This window comes from Rhinatrema bivittatum, chromosome 7 (genome assembly GCF_901001135.1).
Source record: "Rhinatrema bivittatum chromosome 7, aRhiBiv1.1, whole genome shotgun sequence".
NCBI classification, from domain to species: domain Eukaryota; kingdom Metazoa; phylum Chordata; class Amphibia; order Gymnophiona; family Rhinatrematidae; genus Rhinatrema; species Rhinatrema bivittatum.
Window position 1 is genome coordinate 203,138,749 of NC_042621.1, and position 19,494 is coordinate 203,158,242.

The 19,494-nt window shown below is 39.6% G+C and overlaps 1 protein-coding gene across 1 annotated transcript in view; it reads right to left on the reverse strand.

Moving 5' to 3' along the window:
- Positions 1-1,305: 1,305 nt before the first annotated feature.
- The window catches only part of BICC1 (BicC family RNA binding protein 1), a 677,586-nt gene continuing 659,397 nt past the window's right edge, over positions 1,306-19,494 (reverse strand). The window contains exons 19-21 of the mRNA XM_029609769.1: positions 17,476-17,636; positions 14,943-15,042; positions 1,306-3,742 (exon numbers count right to left, since the gene is read on the reverse strand). Of these exons, the coding sequence (XP_029465629.1) occupies positions 3,612-3,742; positions 14,943-15,042; positions 17,476-17,636 (392 nt within the window). The 3' untranslated portion in view covers positions 1,306-3,611. The remainder of the gene's footprint in view (positions 3,743-14,942; positions 15,043-17,475; positions 17,637-19,494) is intronic.

Sequence of the window (19,494 nt, forward strand, 5' to 3'; positions counted from 1 at the left end):
CCTTAGTTGAGTTTGTGTGTCCTTGCTTTGTTTTTGTGCCTTTGTCTGGTGCTGGCAGGACTGACAGAATGCAGTCCATGTGTAATCTATGTAGGCCACTGAGTTCCATGTCGTTTCACTGATCGATCAGCATCGATGGAGGCTTGGATAGTGAAGGGATCGAGGGCCTGCACTATTCCTGTGGTAAGATGTACATAATTAATCTATGCTATTGTCATTTGGGAACCTGGCTTTCTACTTTATGCATTTAATGATCACCTGTCTCATTCCTGTTATGCAATCCCCAAATTTTATTTTATTTTTTTTTAATGTTTAATGACTTCTAACATGTATTGTCCATGTGTATCTTATAACACACCTTGATCTCTCTGGCTGGAAAGGCATGAAACAAAAACAATGATGATGATTTCTTCTCATGGCCCCACAAACACCTCTAGAATCCATACATAAAATTAGGTGTGTTGTTGAACAATGCACATACTTTTACCTGCAGGCAGACTGGATTATCTTCAAAGCTACTACTTCCACAGGTAAAATGCTTTTTTACTTACAGGAAGGCACTTTGAATATTGCTAAGTCTTGTGATAAGCTGACAAAAGGATATCAGATCCAAGCACTGATCTAGGTGATCAGGCCTGCCCTAAAGAATGAAAGAATACATTGTGAACTATACCAGCAGGCTCCAACTTCAGAAAAAAGGAAAACCTATACATGGATATTCAACTGGACAGAAGTTTAAATAAAGTGAATCAAAGTACCTAAATTCTCAATTACACAAGCATAGCATATATATACTCAACCAACCAATGTTTCAGTTCTTATCCTGATGCTATCTGTGGTATGGGCCACAACATTGGTCAATTGGGTATGTAAATAGATACCTTGTATTATGTAGCTGAATGCTAAGGTTATTTTGTTTTATTTTGTATTCAGCCCAAAATATTCTCATTCTGAATGCATTTATATAATTTGTGTTTATGAATTTTCTTATAATTTACAGGGTTTTGTTTTTTTAATTTGCTTTGAAATAGTTACAAGATTTTGATTTAACAAACCAAAATATGTTCATGGTTTATATCTCTCTTCATAGTACTGTATTAGAAGAACAAGTTTCAATAAACAAAGGATTTATGCAGCCATAATTTTATATATGTATTTGAGGATTTAGAAGGAAGGATAAATGCCTTAGAAATTGCTGCAGAGAACAAAATGAACATCTCCTGCATTCTTTGTCTGGAGCATTTTTCCATTGCTTTTTAAGGTTATTGATCAGTAACCACTTTGTTAAACTGACAAGAACACAACAAAAGGTTATATAAATTTATTTTTGTACGTAACGATTAGTTTTGAAAAAGAAATTCCATTTTAATGTTCTTCATTCCACATTTCATTTAAAATAATTTCATAAGGTCACAACCCGCAACAAAAATATCTGTATCTGCTCTATATTTACAGATAACTGGTCACTATTGAGGCACAGATTCAAAATTAAGTTGCAGTCAAATGATCCAAATAATCTATGCATAAAGTAACACTTTATGACAACACTGTATACTATGTCATTCCCTTCATGAAATCAATATGAGAAAATTAATTTCCAGTGTGTTTGTTGTGTGCAACCCTATCACATTTATACTATTTCACTTTGGTGTATGTGTCATAAATAAATGGTCACCAGACTGTCAACTCATTACCATATTTATCTCTGAAGTCTAACACCACGTGAAGCTACATTATGTTTAAGGGAAAAAAATCCTAAATTATTTATGATATACACTGTAGCTATTCCCTCTGTGTGTATATGTTTTGTTTAAGATATGTATTTGATGAAGTCTACCAAATTATGTTAAACTTGATAGTAAAGAAGCTCCAGTAGCCTCTAAAATTAAAATGCTTAACCTGATTTTTGGCATGGGAAATTGTTTAAATATAAATTAAGTGGGGACAGGCCAATATCAACAGTAAGCAGTATTGCACTGTCTTATTGCTAATGAAAACAGTACCAACATTTAAAACCCCCAACCCAAGTAACCAGCTTTTAAGTATAAAAAAGTTCCCTTTGTGTTTGCAAATTTCTCTGCAATTATTAGATTTTTAAAAACTTCAAAAGTGACAACTGTCCACTGAAAGTGGTACAAAAATAGGTACTTCCTATCTCATATTTGCATAATGACCTTATGGTCAGCTAAATCCTTCAGTGAAAAAAAATATAAAAGTGGTTTATGTCTATTTTAAAAATGCTCAAACATGGAACATATGACATACAGTACAGGCAGTTCACAATAATTCCGGTGTCATACACTGCAACAAATGTATTTGCTTGGAAACTCAATATTGCATTGTAATTTAAAAAATAGGAAGGCATTTGATATTCCTGGTCTGTGAATCCTTCATAAATCCATGTCAAGATATCTGGGAAAAACTCCTAGAACTAATAATTTCAGATTTCTTGGACTTTCACAGTATAAGATAGCAATAATAAGCTCTAGCTATATAAGTATTTTCCTTCGGGACAAAAACTGCTACTTTGATAGTTTAAGGTTTCCAACTGTTGACAATCCTGGACCCAAATCAATCCACGTTACCAAAGTTATTCCATGTATTCAATGCATGCAGCCATATAAGTAACTTGCGTCTTATTTTAACGGCAACAGGTCTGTTCTGTCAAATTGCATTAGTTTTCGTTTTAATCAACATGGTTTTTTCTAGAGCTTTAGTTTTATGAATGCCTTTCGTATATCTTGTTTAAATCTACAATTATGCAGGTTAATAGAACTGAAAAATAAAATGTTTGATATAAATAAATGTCATTTATATGGCAGTATACTAAAATAGCCCTTTGCTTTCTGACTAGTAAACAGTCTTAAACTACAGGCAACAGCAAAGTTGATGACAACAAAGGGTTCATATTACAGGGTCCCATCCTGGTCTTTCAATACATCTGTTACAGTGAACTAGTTTCATTGCAAGTGTTTCTAGATATTAAATGAAGGAAAATTTGAGCTGATCTGCTATTAGTGGATGCCCTTTGAAATATTTTCCTAGTAGTTTGCAAAACCAAATCTACACAGTAATAATTAAAAACAAAACATTTGAGTGATGAAATCTGATCTACTGTAGAAACACTAAATTCCATTAATGCCAATATATTTTACCTGGAAGAGAGAAAAATTATTCCACAGGGCAAGAAATCAGAAAATGTAAAGTGCAGAAAGACCTCAAAAATTATTTAAGCAGTACCAGAAAATTCCATCTCAATAAAGCTCAAAGCTAGTGTCTCTGGTATGCCATCTGTTCATTATTCTATCATTCAAAAAGATAAAAAAAAAATTCAGTGCATACATAATTATAGATAATAAAATACTGGTCAAAAATTATTGCTGCAAACCTGTCCAGTCTACATATAAGTAAAAGAAATCCACATTTGGTATTCTAAAAAAAATGACAGGTGAACATTTTTCCTTTCTTTTGGCACAATTACTTGTGTGGACAAAATGCTTTGGTCCTTAATATCTTAGATCTCCAAAGTGCTGAGTGTAGTGTGCATTGAAGGTTATCCACTGGTTTTCCATTCCTTCTTTACAGTTCTCTTCATTTTCTGTAACTTACTGCTACCAGCGACCACTGACACTAGCAATGTCTGAATGATACTGGCGGGGAAGTCTTCCACTGGCTCCTCCTTCTAGAAATGAGGAGCGTATGTTTGGTGGATCAAAAAGCTTTCTTCGGTTTTTGTTCAACTCTAAAACACATCAGTGGGAAAAAAATTATACATTTGTAAGAAACGCACTCACAAAAAGTGACAAATTTACTAGATCGGTTATTGCAAGCATGGGCTCCGAACTCACACTCAAGATTCCACTTTTCAAGACCTGAACTTTCATTGCCTTAATTTGTCCTACTGTTATTTAATTATAATATTGTACATCATTATGTCCCCAATCTTTGAACTCCTATAAATTTTTCATTACAGAACAGAGTTGGCTTAGGACACATGTTTGAGTCTGATATCTCTTGGTACTGTACTGCAGGTATTTCCCTATTCCCAGAGGACTTACAATCTAAGGCCTCGATTTATCAAAATGCAGTAAATATCGCATGCGATAGGAAAAGGGGTGTGTTTTATGGTAATAGCCTGTTTATCACAAAGTGCGCTATCTTAGCGCTTCACATAGGTATTACCGCAGAGTGCGATAACTTCTTCGCACTTTGCGATAAGTACCACAATTGTTGCAATTCCTATCTTCAACCACTGGGGGAGGGGGGGGGGGGGAGAGAGAGAGGGGAGACTAGCTATAAGGCCCTTATAGTACATAGGTATTTATACCTCTATATGAGGCCCACCTAGTACCTTGAGGTGAGGTTTAGGAAGTAGTGTAGGGGGGGTTAGGGGCCACTGACATTCAGAGTGAGATGTACGAATAGAACAGTACACTCTTGTGAAGATTTGATGTCCTTCGGAGTGAGGAAACTCACCTAAAGATGAGATTTGTATAATGTTCTTTCAACCTAGTTTGCTGGACTCTCTAACTGGGTAATATCAAGCCATAAAGCACTTTGATAAATGACCCCCTAAGTTTGCCCAAGGTCACAAGGAGCAACAAAGGGACTTTAACCCTGGTGGTCTGGTTCGTAGCTCGCTGCTCTAATCACTAGGCTACTCCTCCACACTGTCGTAGCTCCATCTAGGGTCGGATGCACTGAGGCAGCAATGCACCAGGATCCCACAAAGGGAAGGACAATAATACAAACTGGAGCTAAAGGGTAATCTTGAAACAATTGACCCTCTAGGTTTTGAGTCTAGAAAAGGTACCCAATGCTGTCCAGAGCAGGAAAGCAAAATTGCTTACCTGTAATAGGTGTTATCCCAGGACAGCAGGATGTAGTCCTCACATATGGGTGACGTCACTGGACGGAGCCCTATTACGGAAAACTTTCTGTCAAAGTTTCTAGAAACTTTTGACTGGCACACTGAACCCACTGAGCATGCCCAGCATGCCATTATCTATCGAGCCACAGTCGTCTCCCTTCAGTCTCGTTTGTAGCAATAAATGCGAGTGAAATATTAAAATAATACGTTTCGGACCCTACTCCATGGGGTGGCGGGTGGGTTTCGTGAGGACTACATCCTGCTGTCCTGGGATAACACCTATTACAGGTAAGCAATTTTGCTTTATCCCAGAACAAGCAAGATGATAGTCCTCACATATGGGTGATTAGCAAGCTACAGGCTGAGTCATTTTTTATTTTTGGACCAACAGCGTACAACTTGTGCAACAGGCACAACTGGTGTACTGTTGGAAAAAATGAGGCAGCCTGCAATCACAGCAGGTTAGATGTGGAAGGAGTTGGGATTATACTGGAAATAAGTTCTTTAAGACAGATTGGCCAAAGGTTGAATCTTGTTATCCTTCCTTGTCCAAGTAGTAATGAGCTGCAAATGTGTGAAGAAAGCTCCATGTTGCAGCTTTGCAGATGTCAGCAATCTGTACTGAACGATAGTGTGCTACTGAGGTTACCATTGCTCTAACTGATTGCGCTTTTACTCGTCCCTGGAGAGAAAGGCCTGCTTTTTCATAGCAGAAGTCTATACACTCTGCTAGCCAGTTGGAGAGAGTTTGTTTGCCCACTGCCATACCGGGTTTGTTTTTGTCAAAAGTAAAAAAGAGCTGGGTGAATTTTATATGGACTCTAGTACGGTCTAGATAATACGCTAGCGCGCGTTTACAGTCAGAGGTGTGTAAAAGTCTTTCACCTTGGTGAGAGTGAGGTCTTGGAAAGAATGTGGGCAAATTTATAGACTGATTCAAGTGGAATTCTGTAACCACCTTGGGAAGGAATTTAGCGTGAGTACAGAGGACCACTTGGTTATGTAGGAACCTGGTATAGGGTGAGTATGTTACAATTGCTTGTAACTCACTAACTCGTCTAACAGATGTAATAGCTACTAGGAAGAGAACTTTCCATGTAAGAAGTTTAACATCGCAGGAATCTATAGGCTCAAAGGGAGAACGCATGAGTCTTGCTAGTACTACATTAAGGTCCCATTCTGTGACTGGTGGGCGCAGAGGGGGTTTAAGTTGAATTAAACCTCTCATAAACCTACTGACAAGGGGGTTGCATTGCAAATAAACTAAACCCCATAAAAACAAAACACTTAAAGACTGTACATAAAGATAATCCATAGTTCAACATGGAAATAAGAAAAGCAAAACAAGCATTAAGGAGAAAAGAACGATGCTGGAGAAAAATAAGAATAATATAAACTTAAATTACCGTATACACCTGAATTTCTATAAAAATCTTATAAATCAAACTAAAAAAAGTGTATTATAGAAAAAAGATTAATAATTGTGGACAAAATCCAAAGGCACTTTTTTTTTTAAACATATAGTTTTATTAGTTTTTATCACCCAGAACAGCAACAATAGAAAATACAAAACTGTAAACAGTACAAGAATCCCAAAGGCACTTTTTAATTTAGTGAAGAATCTGACCCCAGAAAATACACAATCAAATAATGACGGTAAATCGAACCTTTGTCAGGAATTAGCTTAATTTTTAAAAAGAAAATTGACACTCTAAATATAAAAGTAGATAATGTAATAACACAAGATATAACAATGATTAAAAAGGAAATACCAAGTTGGGAGAATTTCAAAGAAGTCACACTACCAGAAGTAATTACATTAATTCAAAATTTAAATCCTGCAAAACATACAATAGATGTAATTCCAGTCCAAACCCTAAAACAAGTAAACCAGACAATAGCACCAACATTGATATTAATCATTAATCCCTAGAAGGCGGCATATTAACAGAACAGTTAAAACATGCGATTATTAAGCCAATCTTAAAAAAGAAAAATCTTGATACCAAAATATTAATTATAGGCATATATCAATTCTCCCTAGTATTGCAAAATTGATTGAAAAAGTGGGACTCAAACAATTGAATGAACATCTGGAACAAAATGATCTAATATATGCCACATAGTACGGATTTAGAAAGAATCACAGTACAAAAATGCTATCATCAATACAGGATACGGTTTTGAGAGGGTTCGATTCAGGACAGTAATGTTAGATCTATCAGCTGCGTTTGATACGGTCAACTATAAGATCATGTGCACAAGATTATTAGAAATAAGAATAAAGGGGAAAACATTAGAATGGTTCAGATCTTTTTTGAATAATAGAACATATCAAGTTTTTATAAACAACTCCTTATCAGATAGTGTGAAGCTGGAAACAGAGGTACCACAAGGGTCCGCACTATCAGCAACTATGTTCAATATATATATGACACCACTGTGTCATCTTTTGTCAGGCCTTGGATTGTCGTATTATCTTTACAAGGATGACATACAGTTTCTAATACCAGTCAAAGATACATTAGAGAAAGCTTTTCAAATAACAGAAATGTATATGAACATCATAAAGGAGTTACTTACACAGATGAAATTAAGTCTCAACATTGAAAAAACTGAAATAATGCTACTAGAAAGGAAACGAGGAATGAGCAAGAAGAACTTCCAATTTAGATAGGAAAATAAATCAGATTACCCTGGCCAAAAAAATTAAAGACCTTGGAGTTAATCTTAGACCCGGAATTGAACTGTAAAAATTATATAGAAACATTAACGAAAAATGGGTTCTTTAAATTATTTCTGTTAAGGAGATTAAAACCTCTGCTGAATAAAAAAAGAATTTAGAAAAAAGTGCTGCAAGCCCTAATGTTTAGTGGCATTGATTACTGTAATGCCCTGCTGCTTGGACTACCCTGAGACCTCTGCAAATCATCCAGAATGCAGCTGCAAGGACATTAACTGGAATCCGTAAACACGACCATATAACCGCAATACTTATTGACTTACATTGGCTTCCAATTGAACAAAGGATACAATACAAAGTTTTAACAATCCTATACAAAGCAATACATACAGAAAATTCAGAATGGTTAACTGCATCTATACGACTACACACTCCACAGTGCAATTTGAGATCATCAAATAAAGGTTTGTTGGCAATTCCATCACTGTCATCCGCTAGATTAATAGCAGTACGAGACAGAGCACTATCCCTAGCAGCCCCCAAGATTTGGAATACGCTACCAGTGAAATTAAGGCTGGAATCCAAACAAACACAATTAAAAAAACTTAAAAACATGATTATTCAAACAAGCCTATGGTGAGAACAACAACTGAGCAGTCACGATAAAGTGTTGAAGTAAATTATGATTGACGGGAATGTGTTTTTTGGTAGATGCAAGATTTGTCGTATGAAATTCTGTAGTTTACTAGTTATTGTCATTTATTACTGTTTATGTATAATATGGTTTTTATGTTTTTTTAAAAGATTGTAAACTGATGTGAAGGTTAGGTCCCCAGTATAGAAAAAATTGTTAAATAAGTAAATAAATAAATATCGGAGCATCCCCTATTCCCTTGTGGTAAACTGAGTTAGCAGTCAGGTGTACCCTTACCAACGAAGTCTGGAGACCAGAATCTGAAAGGTGCCAGAGATAGTCTAATAAAGATGACATTGGGCAAGAAAAGGGATCTATGCTTTTCTGGGTGCACCATGAGGTGAATCTTTTCCACTTATACCGATAGGATTTTCATGTGGGAGGCTTTTGTGAAGCTACAAGTACTTGAGTGGTTGCAGGATCAAGCTTTCAACATCCAGGCTGTGAGGGATAGGGTATGAAGGTTGGGATGGAGCAACCTGCCCTTGTCCTGAGTTATGAGAGTGGGTGCTAAGCACAGGCGAATTGGTTCTTTGATCAAGAGGTCGAGAAGTATGGGAAACTACACTTGTCGAGGCCAATAAGGGGCTATGAGTATCATTGACCCCTTGTCCTGCTGTAGCTTCATTAGAGTTTTTGCTATGAACCATATCGGAAGATACGCGTATAGGAGCCTGAGTTCCAGGGGCGAGCAAAGGCGTCCATGGCTAACTGGTTTTTCTGCTTGTGTAGGGAGAAGAGTCTGTCCACTTTGTGATTCAGTTCAGATGCAAAGAGGTCTATTTGTTGGTTGACCCCAACGTTGGAAGATTCTGGTCATTACCTCTGGATCCAGGGACCACTCGTGGGGATGTAATTGATGACTGAGGCGATCTGCAACTACGTTGTGTGTGCTGCTAGATAAGTGGCCCGGAGAAACATGGAATGCTGTGCAGATTTGGGACTGTGCCCCAAATCTGCTGTGCAGATTTGGGCACAGTCCCAAATCTGCAGAGCTTCCTGGCAAAGGAGATAAGAGCCTGTACCTCCCTGTTTGTTCAGGTACCACATGGCAACTGTGTTGTCTGTTTGTATGAGAACAGTCTTGTGTGAAAGGCAGTACTTGAACGCATATAGAGCACAATGTATAGCTCGAAGCTCCAGGAAGTTGATTTGAAATGTTGCATCGAGTTTTGTCCAAGTACCTTGAGTCAGAAGATTTTCTACATGCGCTTCCCAACCTAAGCTGGATGCATCTGTAGTTAAGGTCACTTTGGGACTGGTTGCTGAAACAGTAGGCCTGTTAGCAAGTTGTTTGTGTTTGTCCACCAGAGGAGAGATGAACGTAACTGGTGGGTTATTTGAATTGGAGATGAGAGTGGTTGAGTGGCTTGGAGCCACTATGATCTCAAAGTCCATTGCATTACTCTCATGGCTAATCTGGCCATAGGGGTGACGTGGACTGTGGAAGCCATGTGGCCCAGTAGAGTTAGAAACTGATGGGCTATAGCTGTTGTCTTTGCGCACAGAAATTTCCCAAATTTGGAGAGTGTGTCTGCACGGTCTTTTGGTAGGAAGGCTTTTGACACGGTGGTGTTCAATTCTGCTCTGATGAAATGTAGAAGGTGAGATGGGATTTTTGGTAATTGATAAGAAATCCCAACGAGTGAAGCAGATTGTGAGTTTGAGAGAGTCAAGAGCTCCTTGTTTTGATTGGCTCTTGATGAGCCAGTCATCCAGATAAGGAAAAACGTATATGCTTTCCTTGCATAAATGGGCTGCCGCCACTGCTAGGCACTTTGTGAATACTTGTGGTGCCGATGCAAGTCCGAATGGTAGAACCCGGTATTGAAAGTGTTGATAACCCACCAGGAAACACAGGAACTTGCGATGAGGAGGGAATATTGGAATGTGAGCATAAGCGTCTTGAAGATCCAGAGAACAGAGCCAATCTCCTGATTGAAGAAGGGGAAGCATGGTGCCTAAGGATACCATCCTGAATTTTTCTTTCCGTAGAAATTTGTTGAGATTTCAGAGGTCTAAGATGGGACCATGTCCTCCTGTTTTCTTTGGAATGAGAAAATATCGGGAGTAGAATCCTTTGCCCTGCTGAGGTCAGGGAACTGGTTCCATGGCCCTGGCTCTCAGTAGGGTGGATAATTCTGTTTCTGAAAGAGTGGTATGATCTTTATGTACCCAGAAGGAGTTTGGTGGGCAATCTCTGGGTACTGTGAGAAAATCCAGATGGTAACCTTGTGTTATAATGGATAGTACCCATTGATCTGTTGTGATGCTTATCCAATTGGGTAGAAAGAATGAAACTCGGCCTCCAACTGGTAACTTTTGAATTGGGTTTCTGGAGTGGCTGCTGTTCTCTCAGAAGTTTCAAAACCCAGATGCTTGGCCTGTCTGAGGGGGAGGTTGAGGTCTGGATGCTTTTGGCTGTCTGGGATGGGTCCTTTGTGATGGCCCTGTTGTTCTACCACCAGGAGCTGGTGGATAATACCTGCGTGGTCGATAGAAAGGCTTTCTTATATCTTTCCTGGATGGCTGTCTTGCAGAAGATGGAGTCTCTGCAGTAATTATAGAGAGTTGGCGCAGAGTTTCTTTATGATCTTTCAGCTGCGCAACTGCATCTTGCACTTTTTCACCAAACAGGTTCTCACCTGGGCAAGGAAGATCAGCCAATTTTTCTTGTACTTCAGGCCTGAGGTTGGATGCTTTCAACCATGCCCATCTTCGGGCACTAATGCTAGTCACTGCCATTCTGGAGGACGTCTCACATGAGTCTAAGGCGGCACATACCTCCTATTTGCCAGCTTCTAGACCTTTGTGTATGATAGAACTGAAAGTGTCTCGATGCTGTTGTGGAAGGATTTCAGATAATTCTTGTATTTGTTTCCACAAATTTCTTTGGTATTGCGTCATATATAACTGGTATGATGAAATTCTGGATAAGAGCATGGAACCATGGAACATTTTCCATCCTAAATTGTCTAAGAATTTTTGCTCTTTTCCAGGGGGTGTGGAAGTGTGTGGTTGGATCCTCTGATCTTTTTTGCGCAGACTCTACCACAATAGGTTGATGTGGGAGCTGAGGTTTTTGAAACCCAGGTATGTGCTGCACTAAATATGTGGCATCTGTCCTCCGGTGGCACAGTGCAGGGATGTTCCCAAAGGCAATGTTGAAGGTTAACTAGCACTTCATGTACTGGTATGGTGACAATTTCTTTAGGAGCATCCACAAATTGAAGGACTTCCAAAGTTCTGTGTCTTGTATCCTCTTCTGTCAGTAATTGAAAGGGGATTGTCTCAGATATTTCTCGAACAAAGTTTGAGAAGGAGAGGTCCTCGGGAAGTGATTTTCTCCTTTCCTCTGGTGGTGAAGGCTCAGACAAGATGTCTTCAGTAGAAGAATCGGTGTCTACATCCTCCCAGGTGACTGATAAGGTGTGTGGATGTGGACTGGAAGGAGAAAGTGAGAATAGCATCGATGGAGGCATAGCTGATGAAGACAGAGCAGCTATAGGGAGTGGCAGAGTAGGCAAAACTGGCTCCTCCACAGGTCCCTGTGGGGACAGAGTACCCAGCACTGATATCAGTGGGGATTGCCTTGGATCTTGTGACATCGAGGGCAACAAATTTTCTACCCTGGACTCCTTGGGGGGGGGGGGGGGGAGCGCGGTTTGATAGCCATTGAGCCCGCTCCCGGATCCGGCACCAGATGTTCCTCGATGCCGGTGTCGATGCTTTTCTCTGTTCTCGGTTCTTTTTTCCAGCACCGAAGCAGATTTAGTCGACACCTTAGACAGAGTTCAGGACAGTGGGTCACCACTACCCTCTCATATGCCTCACAGTAAATTACCTCAAATCAATCAAAATTTTTCTGAACCAACTAAAGCTATGTCTAAATATGAACAAAACCGAATGGATCCTAATAAAAAGAAACTTCTCAGTTCAATCTTCTCAAATACCCAACATTCAAATTAACAACTCCAACATTCAAATGAAGAATCCAATAAAGGATCTAGGTATCTGGCTAGATAATGATCTGAGCCTTAAAAACTGTATAGCTATAAAAACGAGAGAAGGCTTTCATAAACTCCAGATTCTCAAACATCTCAAACCTCTACTGTACCCAAACGACTTTAGAACGATTCTACAAACCCTCATTTTCTCAAGCCTAGATTATTGCAACGCAATTTTCTTAGGACTACCTCAATCTACTCTAAAACCGCTACAATTACTGCAGAATGCCGCTCACTGGCAAAAGGAAGTTTGATCGCATCACTCCAACCCTAAAAAACCTTCATTGGCTACCATTTTCACAAAGAATTAAATACAAGACCTTAACTATTCTACATAACGAAATTTACAAAGACAAGAATTCCTCTCTGGATAATATGATCGCAATTCACAAATCACCCCGTTCTTCAAGGTCTGCTGACAAATTACAACTAATCATTCCCCCCCTGTCATCTACGAAACTATCCGCTACTAGAAATAGAGCCTTCTCGATAGCAGGACCTATAGAATGGAACTCTATTCCATGCTACCTAAGTTCTATCAGAGATTCCAAATCTTTCAAAAAAGAACTAAAAACATGGTTGTTTAGACAATCATTCACAGACTGATCTGAATAATCTTAATCTTCATCTTGAACTCTAATTCTTCTGTAATAAATATCTTCTAAATTAAGTTGTAAATTGTCTCCTGCTAACATGTTATACTCTGCCGAGATGTTATACTCATATTATTCTGTACTTGCGTTATAACTTATAACTTGTTTCTTGTATGAAGTTGTTACAATGTAAACCGGGGTGAAGGCACTCAGCTATACTTCGGTATAAAAAAGAATATAAATAAATAAAATAAATAAAATGTACTCGGCAGGTTTTTATGATTACCTTTTTGAAAACTCCTGCCGGTGAAGACTGTGTTGATGTCGATGGAAGCAGATGAATTTTAAAGAGATGCTCCATCTTTTCTAGACGGGCCCATCTACCTTTTGAAGTCATCTCGGCGTATTGAGGACATGAAGAAACATTATGTCCTGCACCCAGGCATAGAACACACTCAATGTGAGGATCGGTAATTGACATTGTGTGAGGGCAATTTGGGCATTTTTTGAACCCGGTTGCCATAATGACAAATTCGGACAGCCGATGGCCTGCGGTCACCGAGTAGACAGGACCGGTATCAACTGCAAATAACCTGAAAATGGGAGACCCCTATGAGGGGATAGTTTTCTGAAGAAAATTATTACTTTTTTCCTGAAATATTATGTGAGAAATCACACAGGGCTCCTAACCACGAGGCTAACTGCAGTGCGGAAAAAAAGAGACTGAAGGGAGACCCCTGTGGCTCGAGGGATAATGGCATGCTGGGCATGCTCAGTGGGCTCAATGTGCCAATCAAAAGTTTCTAGAAACTTTGACAGAAAGTTTTCCATGATAGGGCTTCACCCAGTGACATCACCCATATGCGAGGGCTATCATCCTGCTTGTCCTGGGATAAAGGTTATTAACAAAATCGACAACACACACACCTTACCTAAGAAAATATCTGTACTGTAATGCACATGTATAGTTCTAATTTCATGAGACAGGAAAAGCACATGTTAATTTATTGCTTCTTGAGTCATTGTATAACACTCAAAACCAAACAGCATACTATTGTGATATTCTATTTTAAGCAAGACATTGTCCATGCTTGCAGTAACTAATAAGTTTATGTCACTTTTTGAGAGGTAGTCTAATCAGTATTAGAGGCAACTGCACAGCTTTTGACATTATGACATTTTCAACAGCATGCATCATAGTGGAAGCACTATTATATTTCAGTATTGTACATAAGAAATTCTCTCAGTTTTACCCTAGCAGTTTCCTCCTACTCCTTTGAGCTTCCACCTCAGTCAGAACCAGCCTCTACTGGAGCTACATCATGAGCCTTCATTCACAGCTACTCATTCCCCCCCCACAATTTTAGCCGTTTTCCTTCTTTCCATCTAGCTTAGACATTACAGTGACCCATCCCCAGCCAGGGACTACAGACTGCAGCTTCCTCTGGAACTTGGTACACATGCACCCTGAGGTGTTGCCATTGTACAATGGCAGAGATTCCCTGTCCCCCTCAGAGCTACAGAATGTCTCCATAGCACCCTGAATCCTGGCTGGGATAGAGAGCAGAAGCCTCTCCCAGGAACCAAATCCAGATCTCCTATATGGTTTTGCACACCACTGCCATTGCGCTAATGGGCCTGCCTTACTCACTGTATTGTAAACATGTAAACCCAATTAAAATTTCTCTTTGGAGTTTGAAAATGTAAAAGCTATTCTGCCAACAGATCACAAAAATGGCTTTATTGGTTTATTTTTTATTAGAATGTAAAAGAAAGATGTTAAGGAATTTAGCCATGGCATATGAAGATAAGGGTAAACAACTAAGTGTATTCTCTTAACTGTTTGAAATCTGATAAAAAGGTATTTAGCTTAACTGTCTACTTTCAGCAAATTCAGGCACAAGTTCTATAAAATTCCTCTGAAAGTGAAATTTGAAATTGCCACTGCAAAAAATTGCTTAATTCTCCGTAGAAGCTTTTCAAAATGAATAGATTCTAAATATAAATTTAAAAACTTGAATCAAAATTCCTGATAAGAGAACTTTATAATTTTAATACTTCAGAATACACCTGCTGGTTTCATTTTTTTTTTTACCTGAGATTGCAAGAAACATTTTCCTTCTTGCACCAAATGTGGTAACCCCTAGTTCTTTCAGATCTTGATCAGTGAGGGTGAGGAACGTCTGTAGGTCAATCTAGTACAGCAAGATACATAAACCTGGTAAATAAAGTAGCCATACTATATACAGATTTACCAGCTGATTTTTTCTCTTAGATAGAAGTACACAAAGCAGATACGACTCAAGTTCTGAATGTTAAGAAAGGAAAAAACATGCCATTTTTAATCACTAGACTTCCTTTATGGCTACAGACCTAATTTTACCAAAATCCTTGGTATCTATCAACACTACTGTCCATCTCATTTAACTCCATATACATTCAAGGTGTATAATAAAGACATAGGGCTGAGGACAACATGTACTCCATCAAGACAGAAGAGAAAATGAAATGCAGACATTAGACATGGACTGAAAAACTGATTACAGATTGTGATCTATATTACCCAAGCCCAATACCAGAATTTTCCCCATAGGCATAGTTTATTGGATTCTAATCCATCACAGTAATTTCATCTACTAAAAGGAGGGTAAAATATCACTTTCCTACCACATTGGGGGCGTTATTTTATGTGCAGTTTTTGCAGAATGAATGATGATCAAGAATAGCAATCCAATAAACCTTATCCACAGAAAATCCCTGGAGTCTGAACTGGAGTCCAAGACTGATTATTTTGCCAATCCCCATTATTGTATAACGTAAAATGGCAAAGTTTAAGTATCACTGTTAAACAATTTTGAATTGATATGAATTATAAAGATTCTCATTTACTATATCCAAATAGAAAATGGGACATTTAGATATTGTGTGTGTGTGTATATCAAAACTCTTAAAATTTAGTTATCCATCTATACATTCTTCAGGACAGTGTGCCCCACCCTAAAAAAAAAAAGTGAGTGGTGTGGTGGTTACATTTTGAACCAAAATATGAGAGCACTATATTAAATTACATTAAAGCATTAGTTACATGTTGTTCTGTATGTTTAAAATCTGAAGTGTGGAAGTGTTACATAACACTCTTGAATCTAATGAGTATCACAAAAAGACCACACAACAGCTTGCACTTATCCTACTCTGTTAATGAGCCATAAAGAGGCTCTCTCTTATTCCTAACTTTACTGAACTCAGTTTTAGTTTCTCTTCTATAAAGCTAGCCTTTAAGCCCGTAGTAACGGGCTACATTAAAAAAAATTTTTTGGTCCATTTCCTTCCCACTCATTCTCCCTCTTTCCTCCCCCTCTATTCGCCCTCCCCTCCCTCCCCTCACTCTCTCCTCCCTCATCCCCTCACTCTCACCTCCCTCCCCTCACTCTCTCTCCTCCCTACCCCCTCCCCTCAGTCACTTCTCCCTACCCCCTCCCTCCCCTCAGTCACTCCCCTCCCCCCTCCCCTCACTCTTTCCTCCCCCCTCCCCCTCCACTCTCTCCTCCCCTCACTCTCTCCTCCCTCCTCCCCTCACTCTCTCCTCCCCCCTCCCCTCACTCTCTCCTCCCCCCTCCCCTCAGTCACTCCCCTCCCCTCACTCTATCCTCCCTCCTCCCCCTCCCCTCACTCTCTCCTCCCCTCACTCACTCCCCTCCCCCCCCTCACTCTCTCCTCCCTACCCCCTCCCCTCAGTCACTTCTCTCCCCCTCCCTTCACTCTCTCCACCCTCCCCTCAGTCACTCCCCTCCCCCTCCCCTCAGTCACTTCTCTCCCCCTCCCTTCACTCTCTCCACCCTCCCCTCAGTCACTCCCCTCCCCCTCCCCTCAGTCACTCCCCTCCCCCTCCCCTCCCTCACTCCCTCTCCTCCCTCCCCCCAGTCACTCCCCCTCTCTCAACCCCTTCCCTCGGATGGCGCAGGCAGAAGATCTCCAGGGGGGGGGTCCCCTCCCTCACGCGCGTCGCCACTGCTACTCCTCCTCCTCGCTGCTTCTGCTCCTCCCAGATGGAAGATCTCCGGGGGGAGTCCCCTCCCTCGCGCGCCTCCACCGCTGCCGCTCCTCACCACCGCCGCTCCTCCCAGCGCCATTTTTTTTTCGGATACGCTCTGCTGACCGACGTGCTCGCCCGCACATGCGCAGTAGAGCTGCTCTCTACTGCGCATTTGCGGCACGTCGGTCAAGCTTCATTTATTAGGTTGATACCTCACTAGAATGTTTAAAATATATAACTCTAAAAGCTTATTTCTTGGTGAAGAATACTTGGCAGATTTATAGTTGATTGTATTGGTAAATTCCTGATAACATGCATTTTGAATTTACAGATTAGACATCTCACCTCAACCTCTTCCTCTATATTACTAAATACTATATTTATTAAAAGTCAAGATTGGCTGAAGAACTATGCATATTTTGTATTAAAAATTAGGCACAAAACTAAATGTATTCAGTAATATCTTTAAACTGTAATGAGAACATGGACAAAGAATCTCAGTTTTGTATGACTACCATACAAATGTATACATCCAGTATATACAGAATAAATACATACATACATACATACAAGTTCATCTTCAAAAGCAACTGACCTCTTGCTGTTGGAATACATCTGTATATTTGCCTAAACCAAGTTTGCTAAAGAGTTCAGGAAGATCAGACCCTTTAAATGAACTGTTCAGGTTGCAGCCATTACTTCCAGTTAGTGAGGAAATGCAGTCCATGTAATTACTGCTGCTGAGATAGTGTTCAGCTGAAAGGAAGCATGTGTCTAATTAGCAGTTTTGTCAACACCAAAAATGCAGAAATGTAGTATGTACTTCATTTTCAAATATGAACACCATTCATTGATTCAGAGTACAGTGCATCCTGAAGTTTGAAAGGCTACAGTTTGAGCTTGTTTGACCATTCCAAAAGTTGTATTAATTTTTATACTGGTGTTTTAATGTTTTAGAGCATAGAAAAAAATATTTTTGTTGCAAAGTACTGAAATGGAATATCTATTACAGATAAAAAAAGAAAACTTTTCTCAGGTCATTCTCACACTGTCTACTCTTCGCAAAGTGCAAAAAAAATTTAAAAGAAGCATAAAAATTTAAGTGCCATGTTGTGTCAGACTAGTACTCTAATGAGCCCAACATCCTGTCTCTTATAGTGGCCAATCAGAATCACTTGGAAATTCCTGGCATATCCTAATAGGAAGAACCCATCCCCTGTTGCTCATTCTCAGAAATAAGAGATGGTAATCCTCAAGTCTGCCTAATTATTAATGGCCCTGTTCTCCAGAAACCTCTAAATCCAGCTATACTATTAGGTGCGCATGGTATAAAATCCAGGGTCAGTGCGCGCAAGGGGGTGCACAATTGCGCAACTTGTGCGCGCTGAGCCGTCTTCCCCGTTCCCTTCCCATCCCCCACCCCAACCCCCGTCCTTTGTCTTACCTTTTGTGCCTGCCTCTGGGGCAGGCAGAAGATGCGCTCGCCGGCAGGCTGCCAGCACGCAATTCTCCGACACCGGCAATGGCCGCTCTGTCGGAGGCCTCTGGCCCCGCCCCACCCTGCCCCACCCCTTTTGTAAAGCCCCGGGACTTACATGTGCGTCACAGGGTCTTTTTAAAATAGGCCCGGTGCGCGTAACCTTTTTAAAATCTGGCCCTTAATCTTTGACCACATCCTCCAGTAAAAAATTCCATAACTTAATTGTGCATTGAGTGAAAAAAATACTTTCTCCAATTTGTTTTAAATCTGTCACCTGTTTCATGGTGTGTCTAGTCCTAGTACTTTTTGACAGGGTAAAACCATTTCCTAGTTACCTGTTCCACCCCCACTCGTGATTTTATAAACCTCTATCATATCCCTCTCTCACTCTTCTCTCTAAGCTGAAGAGCCCTAACCTGTTTAGCATCTACTATTGTTGCTTCAAGATATAGGAAGGTGTGTTTTACTCAGTTACTACAGAATTTGACAGCACTGTGAGGTATGATGTAAATGGTCAAAAGCACACAAAGTGGGCGGAGTAAACGGCACACACATGTAGAGAACATATAGCGAGAATTAATGTGTGGCAAACAATCTACTGGTCAATATCTCTTAATATAGAAAATTTAATTGTACATAAAATCACCAATGTGGTACATATTTTTAAGTACACAGTTACAAAATTATAATACACACAAGGATGATGTATGATGTAAATGGTGCCATATACCAGACAAAATGCATTTAATAATATTGTAAAACAATCCTTAGAATATCTATAAAAGTATATTTTCTTGAAAATTGCTTGGAAACACACACACTTGCATTTAGGAAGAAAATGAAAACCTGGTTGTACAAAGATGCATTTGGCTAATATTAAGCCAAATGTATTTGGCTAATATTAAACCGTCTCTCAGACATCGGACTATCAGGAACCGTACACAGATGGTTCAATTCCTTCCTAAGCAACAGAAGTTTCAAAGTCAAAAATCAACAATAAAGAATCACCCAGTTTCAAATCATCGTTAGGAGTTCCACAAGGATCCGCCTTATCTCCCACCCTCTTCAACATCTACCTCCTTCCCCTCTGTCAGTTACTAACAAACCTAAAATTAACACATTATCTATACGCTA